This window comes from Chelonoidis abingdonii, chromosome 7 (genome assembly GCF_003597395.2).
Source record: "Chelonoidis abingdonii isolate Lonesome George chromosome 7, CheloAbing_2.0, whole genome shotgun sequence".
Taxonomy (NCBI): domain Eukaryota; kingdom Metazoa; phylum Chordata; order Testudines; family Testudinidae; genus Chelonoidis; species Chelonoidis abingdonii.
In genome coordinates this window covers 90,248,394-90,265,373 of record NC_133775.1, presented here as the reverse complement: position 1 = coordinate 90,265,373, position 16,980 = coordinate 90,248,394, and the positions used below count along the sequence as shown (strand labels likewise).

The 16,980-nt window shown below is 45.2% G+C and overlaps 1 protein-coding gene across 1 annotated transcript in view; it reads right to left on the bottom strand.

Annotated features, from left to right (window-relative positions):
* The window catches only part of STK10 (serine/threonine kinase 10), an 87,970-nt gene extending 72,732 nt beyond the window's left edge, over window positions 1–15,238 (bottom strand). The window contains exon 1 of the mRNA XM_032801514.2: window positions 14,516–15,238. Coding sequence (XP_032657405.1) covers window positions 14,516–14,671 — 156 coding nt within the window. The 5' untranslated portion in view covers window positions 14,672–15,238. The remainder of the gene's footprint in view (window positions 1–14,515) is intronic.
* Between the last annotated feature and the right edge of the window lie 1,742 nt (window positions 15,239–16,980).

Below are 16,980 nucleotides of genomic sequence, written 5' to 3'. Positions count from 1 at the left end.
TCTGCCTCAGTTTCCCTCTGTACAATGCATCGTAGGGAATTTGTTTTTTCAGGGTGGAGAGCACTGAGAAAGCATCAGAATGGATCAATGTTGGTAACGCACTGTATACGCATTTATTGCTTGAGCCATGCATTAGGATTGATGAGGAAAGCATTTGGGACTATGGCGACCTACTGCTCTATTTTATGAGGCAAATTTGTTAAATAGCAAAACAGTTTGGAGTTCACCACTCTAAAAGAAAGTATAGTTTAGCCGCCAATCCACTGTCTCCAGCACACATCTCCCCAACTATAGGGGCTCCAGAGAAGGAACATCAGCCAGCTATCCAGCCAGAAAAAATGCTGGAATATGGTGAAGTAGGAAACTGAAAAGCATTTCTGCCCTCAGGTAAAATACTCCCAGCTGTTCAACATTTAAAGAGCTAGCAGCATTCCAGAGGCAGTCAGTTTTTCCACTGAAGTTCACCAACATAAGAGACCTTCAAGAACTCAGCAGGTGAATGCCCAGATGCCAAGAATATAAACTGTCTGATACCGATCTGATTATGAACCACAGCAGCTTATTCCAAAGCGCATCAAGTTGCATCTTGAAGCCCACACTCATGGCCATTCTAAACCCAAGGTAAATTAATCCCTAGACTGCTGCTTAATACTGAAAAAAGCAGACAGCTGCCAGTGGGGTGCCCAGATTGTACTGATGAGTGATGGATGGAATTATAGCCTGGTATTTGAAATCCTAAATGCCTTTAATCTCCAGCAAGGTGGGTGCTGGTCATAAAGTCACTAAGCAGCTGAGATTGACAGCTTTTAAAAAGAGTAACTGCAAAAGCAAGATAGGAGCACGCACTGGAAAACATATAAACTAAAAGTCACTCACTGAAGCACATCTACAGAACCAAGCAAAGGATCAGAATCTAAAGGTACAAGGCAAGAAGAGGATTTAGTTGTAATCATAGAGAGAGAGGTGGCTGCCAGACATGTTACAGCTGAACACACTGGGAATACCCAGAGCAACAGAACATATTTATAGGACTACACACTGGAGGCAGAGGCAAGAAGTTATTGCTCAGGTTATGGACATAAGGAATAAAGACTGAATACTGTAGAAGAAAGGATCTCTACCAATGACTATGTACGAGAAATGTCCAATCTTTTCCTACATGTGGCCTCCCCACCAGCCAAGGCAAAAGGTTGGTCTGGATTCCAGTAAAACAACACTGTAGAATGTATAAGTGGAAATACTGGATTGCATAAAACCTAGTCATCATCTTTGCATCTGAATTACCTCATGAGCTATTGCAAAATTCAGAGGCTGACAAATCCATCCTAGAACTATTCGAAGGCATTAATGTACATGCTACCAGAGGCCAGGTCTTGCTGTCCATTGAAAGAGAACGGAGTCATGGGTATGGAGGTGATGTAAGGATAAAGCTTCAAGTGAACTTGCTCTTTTTCATTATAAAAGGAGAAATCACTACTGAAAGCATGGGGGGTTTTTAGAACAAAAAGCTTTATCAGTACTATAGCACATTCATTCGTCCTGCATTTGCTTGTCGGCACTTCCAAATAACCCACTTACTCCTCCCAAAGCAGAGGCTGATCTTACCAACACAGTGGAATAACATCACCCCATTTTCAGGGTGAAGTCCGCATTTTCTATCACTTCTTCCCTCCCACTCCGCCCAAAAGAGCTTTTCTCTGCGTTGAGAGGAGTTTGACACTTCAGATCTCTTTGGAAGTCCAGTGACTTTGTTTAAAACAAAGACAGTGTATGTTTATTCTCCCTCATCAAACTCTGCATTTCAGGGTTGATAATTTCGATAACAAGACTTTGCATGCAGCATGGTCACTTTGTGTAGATCTGGTAATTGCTCATTCAGATATTTCTCAGGGACAACACAATGGTTAATTGCTTTCAAATGAACTTAGCCTGAGCAGTCTGCATCAATAAATTAAACACCACGATAGAGAAGCTAGAGTTAATGTTCATATAACAGTCAAATAATCAATGACAGCTGAAATTAGTTTCCTAGCTGACAAGCCCCATAGAGTCACTCAGGTTTGTCACAATAAATTATGCATTTTTATACCCTCTGAACTCAGTGTTTGGGACCACCCAGCAGAGTGCTATGACAAACAGGCAGAGACAGAAATACTAAAAAGGTCAGGGCTGCAGAATGAAGCACTATGGATGTAACAAGACTCATGGAATTCCCAGCACTCTGCTGGAAGGCACCATGGCACAGGTATGCCTAAACTCACGCTGGGAGGGCAGAGAGGCTGATCTGTGAGCAAAACAGGGAACTCCACAACAAGAACTCGCTTACTATTGGCAGGGGAGAAGAGATATACACCAACACCCATTAGCTGTTGCTTTTTAAGAGGAATCCCCAGCCCGCTCCACTGGGTGTTGGAATTAACGCTTGGTAGCAAAATGAGACCTAGACTGACATTACCCAACTCTTTTCATGCAATGACTTTGGTCATTCATGTCCTTTGTCAGTTCCGTGTAAGCAGGAAAATGGAGTGGTTGGCACAACCACTGTGCCAGGTGACTATGAACCCATTTGTACAAAAGGGGTGAAAATCCTGGTCCTATCCCAATCAGTGAGAAAACTCCAAATGACTTCAACAGTCAGGGTTTTTCACCCAACATGTCACCCTCATTCTAACCCCGCTACCTCTACCAAAGCAAAATGCTGGCAATGCTGAGTTAGCCAGACAGTGTGTGCGCATTAGGTTCTCACCCTACATTCAGCTGAGCCACTAGGTCTTCAGATCTCTAGTACAAGAGCTGACCAATAAATTCTCCTAAGGGAGATGTTCCACCTACAGGAAGAAGAGGAGGGGGAAGTACTTTCCTGTAAAAGTGGATTCAAAGGTTGCTTTATGAGGAATTTTATGCAAAAGATTGTAAGAACTAAGGTGCAAATGCCCAGTCATTCCCTCCACACATGAAAGGAGGAAGGTTAATAGCACTGGGTAGGAACCTGCCTTAGGACAACAAGAAACACTGGCATCACAGGCCTGATTTGTATTTCCTTCCTACCCCTCTTCAAATGCAAGTCAGCACAGAAGGTCAACACTATCTACTATTTTGAGCCTACTGGAAATGAGGCCTACATAGACAGGCTCATTAGCTCCTTTCATCACCCCACCTCTTATAATCCTCCCTACTTCCAAAACCACAACCCTAAACTATTTGCAGGCTAGACCTCGCAAAGTTTTACCCCAAACCAGAAAGAGGAAACCTTATTCTACCCAGCAGCCATTGCTGCCCCAGCACAGACAAAAAAGTGCTTTCACTTCTGTTTACATGTTCTTATTTGTGCCGCAAACCTCACCAATGTAAAGCCTTCTCCCTTGTTCTTGGACCGCTGTATCAAGTTATGGTGACCACCACTGACCTGCAGAACTCTGCCTGTCTCTGAACAAGCATTAAGCTGGGACCTTACCACCACGTTTCAATTTAAGGCTCCGCCTGATCGACTCTTTCCTCAGCCTCCTTGGCATGTTTCCTTCCCCATTATCCCCATCCTTGTTTACTTATGCCAAGTCCTGCAGTGCTTCATTTGGCACTAGATTCACTCGGAGAGAAATGGAGTGCACCATAAATCACGTGCAACAACTGCTCCAGTTACCAGGCTATAGGCGAGGGAGGGTAGCCTGTTTCCAAGGTCTATCTTGCTACAGGGCCTTTCAGGAAGAGACATTTGTGAATGTGTGCTGATGGATGTGGGTGTGGCTGAGAGACAGAGAGAGGGGGGCTCTGTCTGATCCTTAGCAGGATAGAAGGAAAAGTGTTTTCCTAAAGCAGGGGTTCTCAAACTGGGGTCAGAACCCCTCAAGGGGTTATGAGGTTATTACATGGTGGATCCCGAGCTGTCAACCTCCATGCCAAATCCTGCTTATCTCCAGCATTTACAATTGTGTTAAATATATTAAAAAGTGTGTTTAATTTATTGGAGGGGGAGAGGTCGCACTCAGAGGCTTGCTGTGTGAAAGGGGTCGCCAGTAAAAAAAAAGTTTGAGACCCACAGTCCTAAGGGAAGGTGCGGGGAGGGAGGGAGGGAAGGGAAGCTGAGCAGAGAGTTAGTGATACCTAATTTTTCAATAGCACTGTTTAACCACAGTTTATCAGTCATCCCAAAGTGACAGACCAAGGTGTCATCTGTAAAATGAAGAAACTGAGGCAGGCAAGATAACATCACACAGCGCTTCTGAGACAAAGGAGCCCAAGTCTGTGGCCCAATAGTCCTAGGTGGTAAGCACTAGCTGAGGCACAACTCCTACATGAAATGCATAAGCAAAAACTTTCAGCCCACTCACTGTGTGTGATTTAGAGCCTTCTGGTAAACATGGTGCAACATACTGGGTTCTGTCCTATTAATGTAATTTCAGCCAGGATTAGAAAAACCACTGTCCAACTCTTAATGAGTTGCACCAAGCGGTTACTCCGGCAACCACGGAAACTTTTTGGAAGGATTAGGGGAAGAGAAGTGGTTTGGAAAACAAATTGTGAAATGTTAATGAGAAGCAGAAACACTTCCCCCGGCTTTGCAGACTAGGTGCAATAAGTCACATAGATCAGCCTATGGCTGTGGATCTCCCAGCTCTAAAACATCACAAAGACAAGCAAATAATGTGATCGAAGCATGATGCAAAACCCTGACACACACGTGTTTCCTCCCTGAGGGCTGAAGGAGAACCCAGCATCATTTCTCCTGGAGAATGGATGAGAGATTAAAAGGATTAAAGCAATGGCACATCAGACAAAGATGGGTGGCAGTCACAGGCCTTTAAGGACTAGCCCAGTATTGCTTCTCGCTCACCAGCTTGTGCCCATATGCCATGGCGCTGAGTGCATCAGAAACGGCAAGGCCAACCAGCTGACTTTTTCTTTGCTAATACTTTTAAAGTGCTGCTCTGCAGCATCTGCTCATGAGCCTTCACCTCACAGTTTTGAGTGGGTATGGGGAAGTGTGACTAGCAAATGGATTTATCTGATAATGCATCTGCTCCTTCCCAGGGGGGCCCTCATTGCTTTGAAGCAGGGGGAAAGGAATAGAGAAGATTTAAGAGCCAAGGATCCACTAAACAAGAATTCCCCCCAAGTCTCCTGGAGATATTCAGCCAGCGTAGACCCAAGAGCTTTGTAACACTGTGCACTGCTCACTATTAACTTCTTCCTCCCCAGGAGAGGAAGCCTGCCTGCTTCAGTGCAACCCACAGCCGTGGTTTTGTCAAAAAGCCTTAAAGGCTAAAGGAAAAAAACATGCGACCACTTGTTGGAGGTTTCCTAGCAACTTTCTACACTGAGCTGGGTGCAGAGGAAGCTCACAGCTGAGCAGCGGGTTGAATAGCTGGTGTGAGTCAGTGCCAGGGAATGGGGCTTAGGCAGCCAAGGCTACAGTATTTTGGGGCACATATTGTTCAGCCTTTTTGCCACATGCCAGAAATGCGTCAGAACAACTGGGCCCTTGTAGGGAAAAAATTAGCCCTTCACTTTCCTACCTCCACAATTAGAAACCCAACCACCATTGCAGGTGTACTGGGATTGTGAATTGTTTCTGCCCTACAGCACAGATCCTCTTGAAGGACTTCGCTGATGGAGACAAAGGTGGCATGCTTGAACCTGCTTGCAAAAGTTACACAAAACTCAATACAGACAACAACGCAAACACTTCAGAAGTTCCAGCACACATGCACTTTGCCCAGCAGGTCCTCTGGGACCTTCTTCATGTGCAGTTTCAGTAACTATTTCCAAGCTACAGGAATGCCAGGCAAAAGTATCTCAAGTCAGGTTAACTAAATACTTTTGCATGAGATCACAGGTCGCCACTGAGGAAGTGAACACAAATGCAATAAAACACTATTACAGCTGACAAGAGATGTTTTATAGCCTTTATACTTTGCGAAGTGGCTGCGCTGGGAGCTGTTTTTCTGTAAGTAAGTCAACTGAAACGTAAGAAATTGGACTGACTTAGACTCAACTTCCAAGCGGAAGCAGTTCCCTCAATATTCTCCTCACAAATGGCAGACTGCCCCTCCGTGACTTCACATCACTGTGAGAGCACTGGGATACAATGCTCAGGCATTGCTTCAGAGGCGAGGGAGCTGGGTGGTTGTCTTACCTGAGAAGTAAGCAAAGCTGGGAAATGGGAATGAAGTTTGAGACCTAGTGTCCGGCCAGACAAGCTAGACTGTGAATGCTCCAGTCAGGTAAGCAGGGGCCTTTGCTAGCTTAATACCATATGCATCTCACCCTTTAAACTCTCCAATACCTTACGCATGCCAGTGCCAATGCTACATCTCTTTCTTAAGAGAAATGTTTGCTGAAACTTAGCACAAGTAATAAAAGAGCCTGGGTAAAGTTTTCAAAAAAGTGACTTAGGCACTTAAGAGTTAAAAACCCACTGAAAATCAATGGGTGCCTAAATCACTTAGGTGTTTTTTAATACTGTATCCACGTTTTAATCCAAGTCTTCAGTTGCAGAACCGTTTGAGAGATTTGGGGCTCTCTCTATAGGCAGAGCGGTATAAGCGTAGTGCTTAGAGCCCTATGTGAGGATCCTGGCCACATTGAATTCAATGTGAGTTTTCCCTTTGATCTTAATGGGACCAGGATGTCATCCACAGTGGTTGTATTTGTAGGGCCACTAGGATGCTGACACCCATTTACTAGGAAAGAAGCAGCTTCTTCCTCTCCCTCCTTTTAAATGGAAAATAACCCCCTTGCTGTTCAAAGAGACAAGGCCAAAATTAACAGGCCAAAATATGACCGTACAAAACATGCACGTATTTTGTGAATGTTTTGTGATGCAGTTGGAAAACTACTGGGGGTTTTTTAGAACGGCCAGCAACTTAGAAACTTAACGTGCAAGTCGGTAAAACTGCATGGAGAGATATTAGTGGAATCAGGCCTGACCTACCGAAATCCACCCCAAAGTCAGAGAGTTGCAGTTTTAATTAGTGAGCACTGAGGCACGTAGGAGAGGAAACAGTCCAAGCACTTCTAATGTATCTATTACCATGGGATCCAGGCATAACCTGCAGTTATATGCTGCATAGTAAATATGCGGTTTTATTTTCATTCTCGCTCCTCACACCAAGATTGAAACAGTAATTATATTTTCCAGGGTACACAATATTACGCACCTTACTACCATCACAGACTGAATAATTAAGATGGATGCTTTTTTAAATTGAGGTGGAGAAGAAGAAAGAGGAAGCATATAACAATTTCTTTATAAAGGAGACACTAATTTGTGTTCCTGAAGTTGCAATCAGATAGCTTCTGGGGTTCGGTGGGGTGGAATAATATCGATATAGAACCTTTTACTGAAAGACCTTTGTTCAGGAATTCAAATTAATGAATTCTGTTTGCTGCAAAACTGACACTGCAACTGTGAGCAGCAGGATAGACTGCACTATTGAAGGGGACATCCTGTCCACACCCTGCCACAGGCAAGTGTTATCAGGGGAGCAGGTGTTCTCCTCTGTGCTACTGGAACACAGCGATAGCATTTCATAAAAAGGCATAAACACAGCAAAACAATCCCATGATTAAATACAGCAAGTTCTAAGGTAAGAAGTCTTTAGACATGTACAAGTTGACAGGCACATGCACTCCTAACTATTCCCTTTGATATTTGTGCAACTGTTTGCCACAGTAAGTAATACATTGAACATTATTTGCAAGATGGAACTGCTGGATCAGGGCTCAGAGTCTCCTTTACATGTTGGACAACACCACTACGGATGCCCCTGAGATTAGTATACAGAGGAGCCAGCTCAGCTGCCTGAAGTTGAAGCAATTAGCTACATTCCACAAAACTAAAAGTCAATAGAGCCATGGCTGTAAGTTTTATAAGACTTGTCTTAGTGCAGCCCTAGTGAAAAGCGTGAATAATCCTTGATCACCATCAAACTTTTTTCCCTAGTCATCATTTCCTTTGGAAAAAGGCTGTGGTTTTGAAATCCTACAGTTATCCTTTGTATTTATAGGTCTCTAAATCTAGAGGTACTGCAGGATGCAAAGACCCCTTAATATAAACTGAATAGCATTCACAGCTAATGAAGGCTTCCTGTAGCTACAGGCCTGCTTTCACAGGGGCTGATCCAAAAGACAGAAAGGCTCCCATTGACTTCAGTAGATTTTGGATCAGGCCAATAACAAAGTGTGCTTGAAGGTCACATTTCCATCTGACAATGCAGTACCCACACTATAGTAACTTATAACACCAGAGATTACAACCACTGACAGTGAGAGGGAAACTGCTTCTCACCCCTCGTCCTTCCCTGCCACTTTGCAGCTTTATTCCTGTGGCACAGAGTGTTTCTCTGCTTCCCATTTACAGCCAGGTTCTCCTTTGCTATACAGATCTCTAGGCAGGAGCAGGAGAATCCCAGCCATTTTCATTTGACAGGAGAATTCTTTAGAATTCAACACGTCCTGTTTAGAAGGGCTCTGTCATAAACCATCTTTTTTAAACAAATCATTTAAAACCATCAAGTTGTCAGGGGCCCTTAAAAGTTACTGATACAAGGCTGACGAAAGTAGGAAACTATTTCAAAGTTGGTCAGCTTCACACTTAGGAAATCCATACCAACTCTTTAATGAAAATATATTTTTATTTATTTATTTATTTTTACACTTTAACAGGACTTAATAAAGCTATTACACACCCGAGTTCTCCCTCCTCCACCATAACAACAAAAACCTTCCTAAAACCAAAACCTGAATGTTGTCTATTTTTTCTTTTACTAACCTCCTTAAATTTGCTCCGGAGTTGAACCTTGCTAGTTAAGTTTCAGCCAGGAGCAAGATGTTGATGCATTTAAAACACACGGACACAGTATGCTCACATACTATGGTGATGGGCACAGCATAAGAATTGAAAGAGGGTAGGACACAACTGGCAGGCAGCCTGTACCATAATACTGCATGTTCATGCAAGAGGTAAGTAAAATACTTTGTACACTAATCTAATGCAAAAGTTTCCAGTTCTTCATAATAAATTTGTTGTTTGGACAAGGAGTCTGAAACTACTTGCTTGTGTACGCAGCAAGATGTGCCAAGTCTCAGAGTGTGATTTCAAGTGTTTTCTATATCTTGACTAGCTGCAATTTTTCTGTGTGTGTATGTGTACCTACACAAATGAACAAGAACAATAAGGCATGCCTAAACATTTCACTTCAGCATCCTGTGCAAGGCCATCTTGCTACAAACACTCATGACTCTCAGCTCCAGATTCCAGTGTTAATTTAGAAGATGGGAGAAGGGAAGAGAACAGATGGATTAAATCCTGCTTAGTGGCACAGAAGGCTGCGTCTCTATAACAATGTTGCTGTCTAGTTTCTAAATGTGACTTTATAACTATTTTTGAATATGATCTGTCCCCATCAGCTTACAAATAATAAATACACCGGACGCATTTGAATCCAAAATGCTTCAACACCAACCATTTATACACTGACAATGTCCTTTTCTATCAGAAGGGTAAACCCAAGGAGAGAGAAGACGAGCAACGGAAAAGTTTGATTGTGGAGACTGAAAGAGTTAGTTCTTGGACTCTTGCTGGAATTCAAAAGCCCTTGCTTAAAGATAAACCATGTTAAAAAATAAAAAAAGAGAAATCTTAGAAGTAGATATTTAAAGCCTGGAAGCAGATACACATGACCAAATACTCTAGTGGTAGGTGGCTTAATTTTAATGTGCACGCTACAGTATGGCAGCCTATATTACTGCATGCCTTTCCAGGTACCTGGGGACAAGGCAAGTGAAAGGAGACAGTTATTTGGGGTGGGGCTTGCATTCATGATTAAGCAAGTAATGCCTTCAGTTACAGACAGCCTGTTGGACTATAGTGATGTTCTTAATTAGATTCCATATTTTAGTAATGGCATTCAAGAGTGATGGATGGGTTTAAAACTTCCTAGAGAGCCTGTTCCAATTTGTTGTTGTTCTCCTCACAATCATATTTTTGCTATTTTGAAGCAATATTTCCTGTCTTTGTCTGAAAGACTCTCACAAACAGGGGCAACTGATTATACAAGGGAAAAAGTTAAAGTGAATGTGGACAAAGTGCTTTCCAATACACAAAGCAAAATGAAGCCAGAGAAAAATATTCTACTCTCTTTCTAACCTCAGGCGCTACTGGTAACAACAGCAGGGTAAAGATTTCTGAGAAGAGTAATTGTGAAGACAGTGCACTATTAGATAATTATTACTGCTTAAGAAAATAAGGGTTTACTAGCAACATGAGACAGACAAGTAATTATTCCCAGGGGCTCTGGCAAAGCATCTCAGTCCTGACCTGCAGCCCATCTGCTTCCTTCACATATGTGGGTTTTGACCCTTTCTTCAGCAGCATTTACTTATCAAATTCTTAGCATCAGTTCACATTGCAAAATTGCCAATGAGTAGATTCAATAAGACCCCTAAATTCATCTTGTCTGACTCTGAACACCAACTGAAGACAGGTCTTGTAATACGGCTGGAACATCAACCCTCTTCACCATCTAGTGACAAGTCTCTAACAGTCTTAAGACACCATCCCCACAGTTATTGTGCAGGCTTGTTTGTCTAGTACTCAGCATCGCACAAGCCTACAGTTTGACATGCAATAAAAAGTACAATAGAGTATCTGGCCTTTGAAAACGCAGCCCCTTAACATAAAGGTTAAGCACTCATAGCACTGCATCTGTCCCCAGGGCTGTCCTTAGCCATAGGCAGAATAGGCAGCCGCCTAGGGCACCACTAGGTCTGGGGGCACCGCTCTGCTGGGAGCCTAGACAGACGGAAAGCAGTGCAGCATGTAAGAGCAGGGCTGCTGGGTCCTAGAGAGAGCCGAATGCAGCACAGTCTGAGGGAGGGGTTTCGCTGCTGTAGTCTCTGGGAAAGGGTGGGGAAAGGAACTCATCTGCAGGGTGACCAGATGTCCTGATTTTATAGGGACAGTCCCAATTTTTGAGTTTTTTTCTTATATAGGCTCCTATTCCCCCCACCCCCATCCTGATTTTTCACACTTGCTGTCTGGTCACCCTAGGTAGGGGGTAACTGGTACCTATATGAGACAAAGCCCCAAATATCAGGACTGGCCCTATAAAATCAGGATATCTGGATCTGGTCACCCTAGCTAGGGAGCGTGTCTCTACCCCGGGCTGGCAGCGATCCATCTCCTCCGGGGGGGAGCTGCACAGGGCAGGATGAGCTGCTGTGGCTCCATGGGTGCCCCATCTCTGAGATCAGATGCTGTGCTAACTTCACCATGGTCTGTTGGGCTGGCGGTGGTGCCCATTGGCATGTGATCAGACCTGAAGGTTTGCTGCTGCTGTTGCCACTCTGTACCCAAAGAGGTGAATTTTGGGGTCCTGCAGTTTTCCACCTATCTCCTCCTCTACTGCAGCTGTTGGACCAGCAGGCGGGGGGTGAGCCAAGCATGATGAAAGCAGTACTGTGTTGCCATTTAGATTGTCATTTAACAAATTTGTTCGCCAAAAATGCTTGCTAACAATCCTGAATTCAATTTCAATATTTTTTTTAAAAAAAAAATATCTTAGCCAAAAACAGAAAATTAAGTTGTTGAGAATTGTGTGTGACAACTTATTTGTGTTTGGTATGGGGAAGGGAGTGGGCCAGTTTTCATCAGAGAAACAAAAAATGTTGACTGACTTTCCTATAGCCCTGTTACTGCTAAATAGAGCCCTCCAACAACTGTAATATGTTCATCTCCATACTAATGTATACAGCAGGGATCAGCAACCTGTACCAAAGGTGCCACGCGAGCTGATTTTTGGTGGCATGCAGCGGTGGGCTGAGTGGCTCAGCCCGCCACTGCTCTGGGGTTCCAGCTGCTGCACCATTGCCACCCGGGGTCCCGGCCACCGGCCCCACTCAGCAGCCACTGCTGACCTGGGGACCCCCAAGGAACCCCAGGCTGGCAGTGGGCTGAGCAGGCCGACGGCTGATACCCTGGCTGAGCCACTCAACCCGCTATTGGCCTGGGGTTCCATTCACTCAGCTGGCAGGTGGGCTGAGCAGGAATAAATTCAGTGAAATAGGAAAACAAGAGCAACTAATGACAAAGTGCAAGAACTTAGAGCAGTGGTCCCCAACCTTTTTCGTCTGGCGGGCGCCAGATGAAGGACCGTGGGGGTGGACGAGCATCCGCCAAAATGCCGCCAAAATTCAGTGGCATTTCAGCGGTGAAGCCTGTGGATGACGCTGCTTATTGGCAGCAAGCGGAGTCATCCAGAGGCGTTGCTGCCGAAATGCCGCTGAATTTTGGTGGGATTTCGGTGAATGCTCATCTGCCGGCCAGTACGCAGGTGCACTGAGATGCCCCAGCGGGCGCCATGACGCCCTCAGGCACCGCGTTGGGGACCCCTGACCTAGAGAGCCTCCTGAAGCACGGCGATCGTTTTGACTTAAATGGACTTGAACTATATGAAGAATTGAGTACACTGTCATCAATAGTGCCACATGTAAAATCGATGATGGACATTGTACAGTTTACTCAGACTAGCAAACTTGTTGACATATATCCTAATGTGTACATTGCCACTGGTATTCTACTGACAATTCCTGTAACTGTAGCATCAGGAGAACGGAGTTTCTCAAAACTAAAGCTCATTAAAAACTATCTTCGCTCTACAAGGAGTCAGGAATACTTGATTGGTCTTGCTAATCTTGCAATCAAACAAGACATCACTTTGTCTTTGTCATACAATGACATTATTACTGATTTTGCAGCCAAACAAGCCAGAAAGATTACTTTTAATTAAAAACAAATCCTTGTTTCAATACCTCTTCATAAAAATTTCCAATAAAATGTTGACAAATTAAAAAAAATTATATTATTTGCATCATTCTGTCAAATCAGATTTTTTTCTATAGTGCTACTTCTTTAGTGCTAGTCCATCAGCATTACAGTGTGCTTAATTAAGTTAAACTGGTTTTAACAACATGCATGTGGCAAGTTTTCCAATACTGTAAGCTTATGTTCGTGTTGCTAAGAGCAAGACAGGCACAGGGGCACCAGCTTAATAATCCCACCTAGGGCACCATAAATCCTAAGGACGGCCCTGTCTGTCCCTGCTGTCAACGGGTATGTCTCCTTTGCAAACTCCAAGAGATTCTCACCGTTTCCTGCTTGCAAGGACCACAGTGATATGAATATTTTACCACTGGAAGCATATAAAGCTTGCATGCAGCCTTCTGAGTGCTGACTTCTAAGTAAGATCTCTTCATTCCTATTACCTAGAGGCTGGGCAAGGAACACCAAGCAGAGCTATTAAAGTATCACTCAGAAAACATCATCTCACCTCTCCCTGCGCCTACCCACATGGACACTTTCTTCTCTCTCATCCCTAATCCAAAGTACATAGCTTTTCATCAGTTTCTAGTCACAGCAGCTAGTGGGATCTGCAAAGCTGACTCAGGCTCCCAAAAGGATTTTTCCTGAAATGCTGAAGACTGCTCTAGATTTGTTTAACAAGTCAGGAGACAAACAGTGAACAAGCCCTGAACAACAGGGCACAAAGACAGGAGATCTTTCAGCCAGCAATGCTGCTGAGATTTGATAGAAAAGGAAAGTGCCAGAGCTGATTTGCTGAGCTCTGGGACAGCCTCTGCAGGTGTCATTGTCAGCCACCTGCGACATCTACTAGGACACACTTTTATCTCAGCTGACACATGCTGCACTAGAAGATGGTCTGGGAAGGACAGGAGGAGGAAATAGTAGATATAATGCTAAAAAATAAATTGGCACAACGGACATATTGTTTTTTCTACTTATGTATCTTCCTCAGCACCCAAAACCACTCCAGGGCACTCAGTATTTGCCTGGGGACCTCCCAACCAGACACTGGCCCACACAGTGTCATAGGGACCCACCCAGGCAGAAGGGCCTGCACCTCCCCTATCCACCCCAAAAATGACAATCCTGTCTGCGGATTCTCAGTCAAAAACTTCCTCCGCTCCAGTGCAAATACCATCTCCCACCCCGACCCCCACCCGGCGGCAGCCTCCAAAGAGTGCGTGTCTTCCTACAGCTTCCCCACACTGCACCCACAGTCCTCAGGGCACCTGCACTCAATGGCTGGTGCCAAAGGACCCTGGAGAATAAACAGTAAACACAGCCAAGGGGGCCCTTTTCTCATAGTGCCGGAGCATCTCAGCCCTGCCCGAGGGGCACAACTTTAGCCTCAGACTCCAAAGAGCGTGGCGAAGAAATGGCCGGGGAAGGGGGCATGGCCTAAGCCCCCTCCCCGCCCGTCCTCTTCGCTGCTTCCCCCTAGTCCTCCGGGCTGCCATGCACCGCTCCGGCTGTAACCTTTCCCCACGCTGCCATGCCACCGCCGACCCAAGGCCAGGGCACGCACCCATCCACGTGCTTGGGGTCTCAGTTTTCCCCCAGGCCAGCCCCGCCACACACACAACGGGGGTCTTTGCAGTCCGTTCCCCCGGGGGCACCCCCAGCATTGCCCCGGGGCGGGGTCCCCGGACCCACCTTGTACACTTTGCCGAAGGCACCGTCCCCCAGCTCCCCGACGATCTCCCACACCTCGTTGGGGTCCAGGTCCCGGCGGACGTGCTCGTACTCCTTGGATCGCCTCTTCTCGAAAGTGGAAAGGCGCAGCATGCGGCGAAAGTTGGCAAAAGCCATGGTGCTGCCTGGGGCTGGAGTCCCCGACCATACAACAGGCAGAAGAGAGGTCCGGGGAGAATCTGCGTGCACCCCGGGGACACGGGAGAGCGCTGGGGCCGGTAGAGCAGAGGTGCCCTCGGGAGATGGGGCGAGGGGCGCACTGGAGAGAAACGCAGAAGGTGAGATGCTGAGGAGTCGCAGGACGGAGACACTTCACAGCCCAGCCCCCAGGTCAAGTACCCCCGCACCAGCCGGGCGAGCCGCTGCCCAGCCTAGGAAGCTGCCGTGCCCCTGGCCAGCCGGGATCCCAGCGCCCGGCAGATATGCTTCGGTGCTCTGCCTGCGGGGAAGCAGGGCGGGGCAGCAGCAGCCGCTACTAGGACAGGGACGTGGAGCTGCCGGGCACAAGGCTCTCAAAGGAGAAGCGACGGTGCGCTGCGGAGTTTCCCTCGGGACCAATACACAGGCGGGGAGGGCGGCACAGCCCCAACCCGAGCGCATGGAACCAAGACCGCTCCACCTGCCGGAGCTTCGCTAGCGCCTTCCCCTGCCCATTGGATACAATGTTCTACTGTCCCCACCCCTAGCCCGCTAGATACTTTACATTCTACTGGCCCCGCCCCTAGCCCGCCAGATACTTTACATTCTACTGGCCCCGCCCCTGGCTATCGTTTACCCGACAGGGCACTGGTGTATCCCCTGCCATGCAGTTCCACTGCCCCCGCCCTCTTCGCAGGGAGCACTGGGAAGTGTAGTTCTTCCTCTGCATTCAAACCTCTTTCCTTTGAAATGATGATTTGAAGAATTGCTTTCCGGTAGTAGTTAAAAAGGTAGAAGCAGCCTATGAACCACTGAGCTCTGGACTGGTGCATAGTGGTTGCCTGTCTTGCAGAAACCCAGAAGGGTCACACCAAATTGTGATGTTGCGATTTATATGATTTTATGAAAGTATGCTGATGAGTGTGAGTATAATGTAACTAAAATATTCTTCGTGCAAAAGGTCTCTTGTAAGGTATCATTACAAAACTTATAATCTACTGAGTGTGGGCATCTTATTTGTATAAATGTATCACTCTTGTATCTGAAACTAGAAATATGAAATATAACTATGAGGGCCTATTTTAATTATGCAAAGTGTAGGCCAGTAATGGTGGTTTGGAATCTTAATGGCTCCCATTAACCAGGACAATTAACTGTAGATGGCTCTGTTTTACTTGTAAGTCTTCCTGTATACGTGTGTGCTGGCAAGTGGGTAATGAAGTCTTACAGTGAGATGTCATCATGTCACCTGAACTGGAATCCATCTTTAACCTCGTGCTTTTCCATTAAAAAGAAGGGGTGGGAACCCAGAGGGACAAAGGATTCCCACCTTATGCAAAAAATATATAAGTGTCTGAGTAGATTGTCATAGCAAGGTTGCCGTAGACTATGCATTACTGTGAACTGCTGTTATGCACCAATAGAAGTAGCAGAAGAGAAAGATGAATTTTATCCATGGCTGGGTAACACTGTAGATCATAATGTGATTTGATAATGGGAGATATGAATGCAAATGTTGGTAACAGACATCGTCAGCAAATGAATAGCAATGGATCATATGGCACTGAGATGGCAAACAATAATGGAGAAAGGTTAAGAACGTGTGATGAGATGCATAATTGGCAGTGCTTAGTTTCCTCAAAAAGATATGCACAAGTTTGCATAGAATTCACTAGATGGTCATATCAAAAACCAGATTGACCACATTATTATCAGTAAAAGGCAAAGAAGGTCAGTACTGGATAATAGAGTCTATACAAATATCAAGTGTGACAGTTATCAGGAACTGCTAATGGGAAAGATTAATATGAAATTAAAGTCCAAGAAAAAGATGGGTACAGCTGGAGCCCAATTTGATCTTGATAAATTAAGGGGTAGCTCTCTGAGGAAGACATACAAGGTGAACTTGGAGGTTATTTCGAACCATTAATTTGCGATGATGAAGAAATTGCACTCCAGACTGGATGGGAGATATTCAAGGAAGCAATATAAAATACAGCAGAGGAAGTTATTGGAAGGCGTAAGCAAACAAGGAAATCTGGACAAGCAATGAAACAAGAACATGATAAGAAAAGTGTGAACAAGTCAAGACTACTGGGAAAGTGGAAGATGTGAAAGTGTTACCAAAGTGGTGAAGAAATCACAAGAATTGGACAAGCAAAAGCTCTGGAAAGAGGAGGTTCCACAACTAAAGGAGGCACGAAGAAAACAAGATATCAGAATGATCTACAAAAAGGTTAAGTTGTTAGGAAACACAGTTAGGCCAATGATGCAAGCAGTAAGAAAGA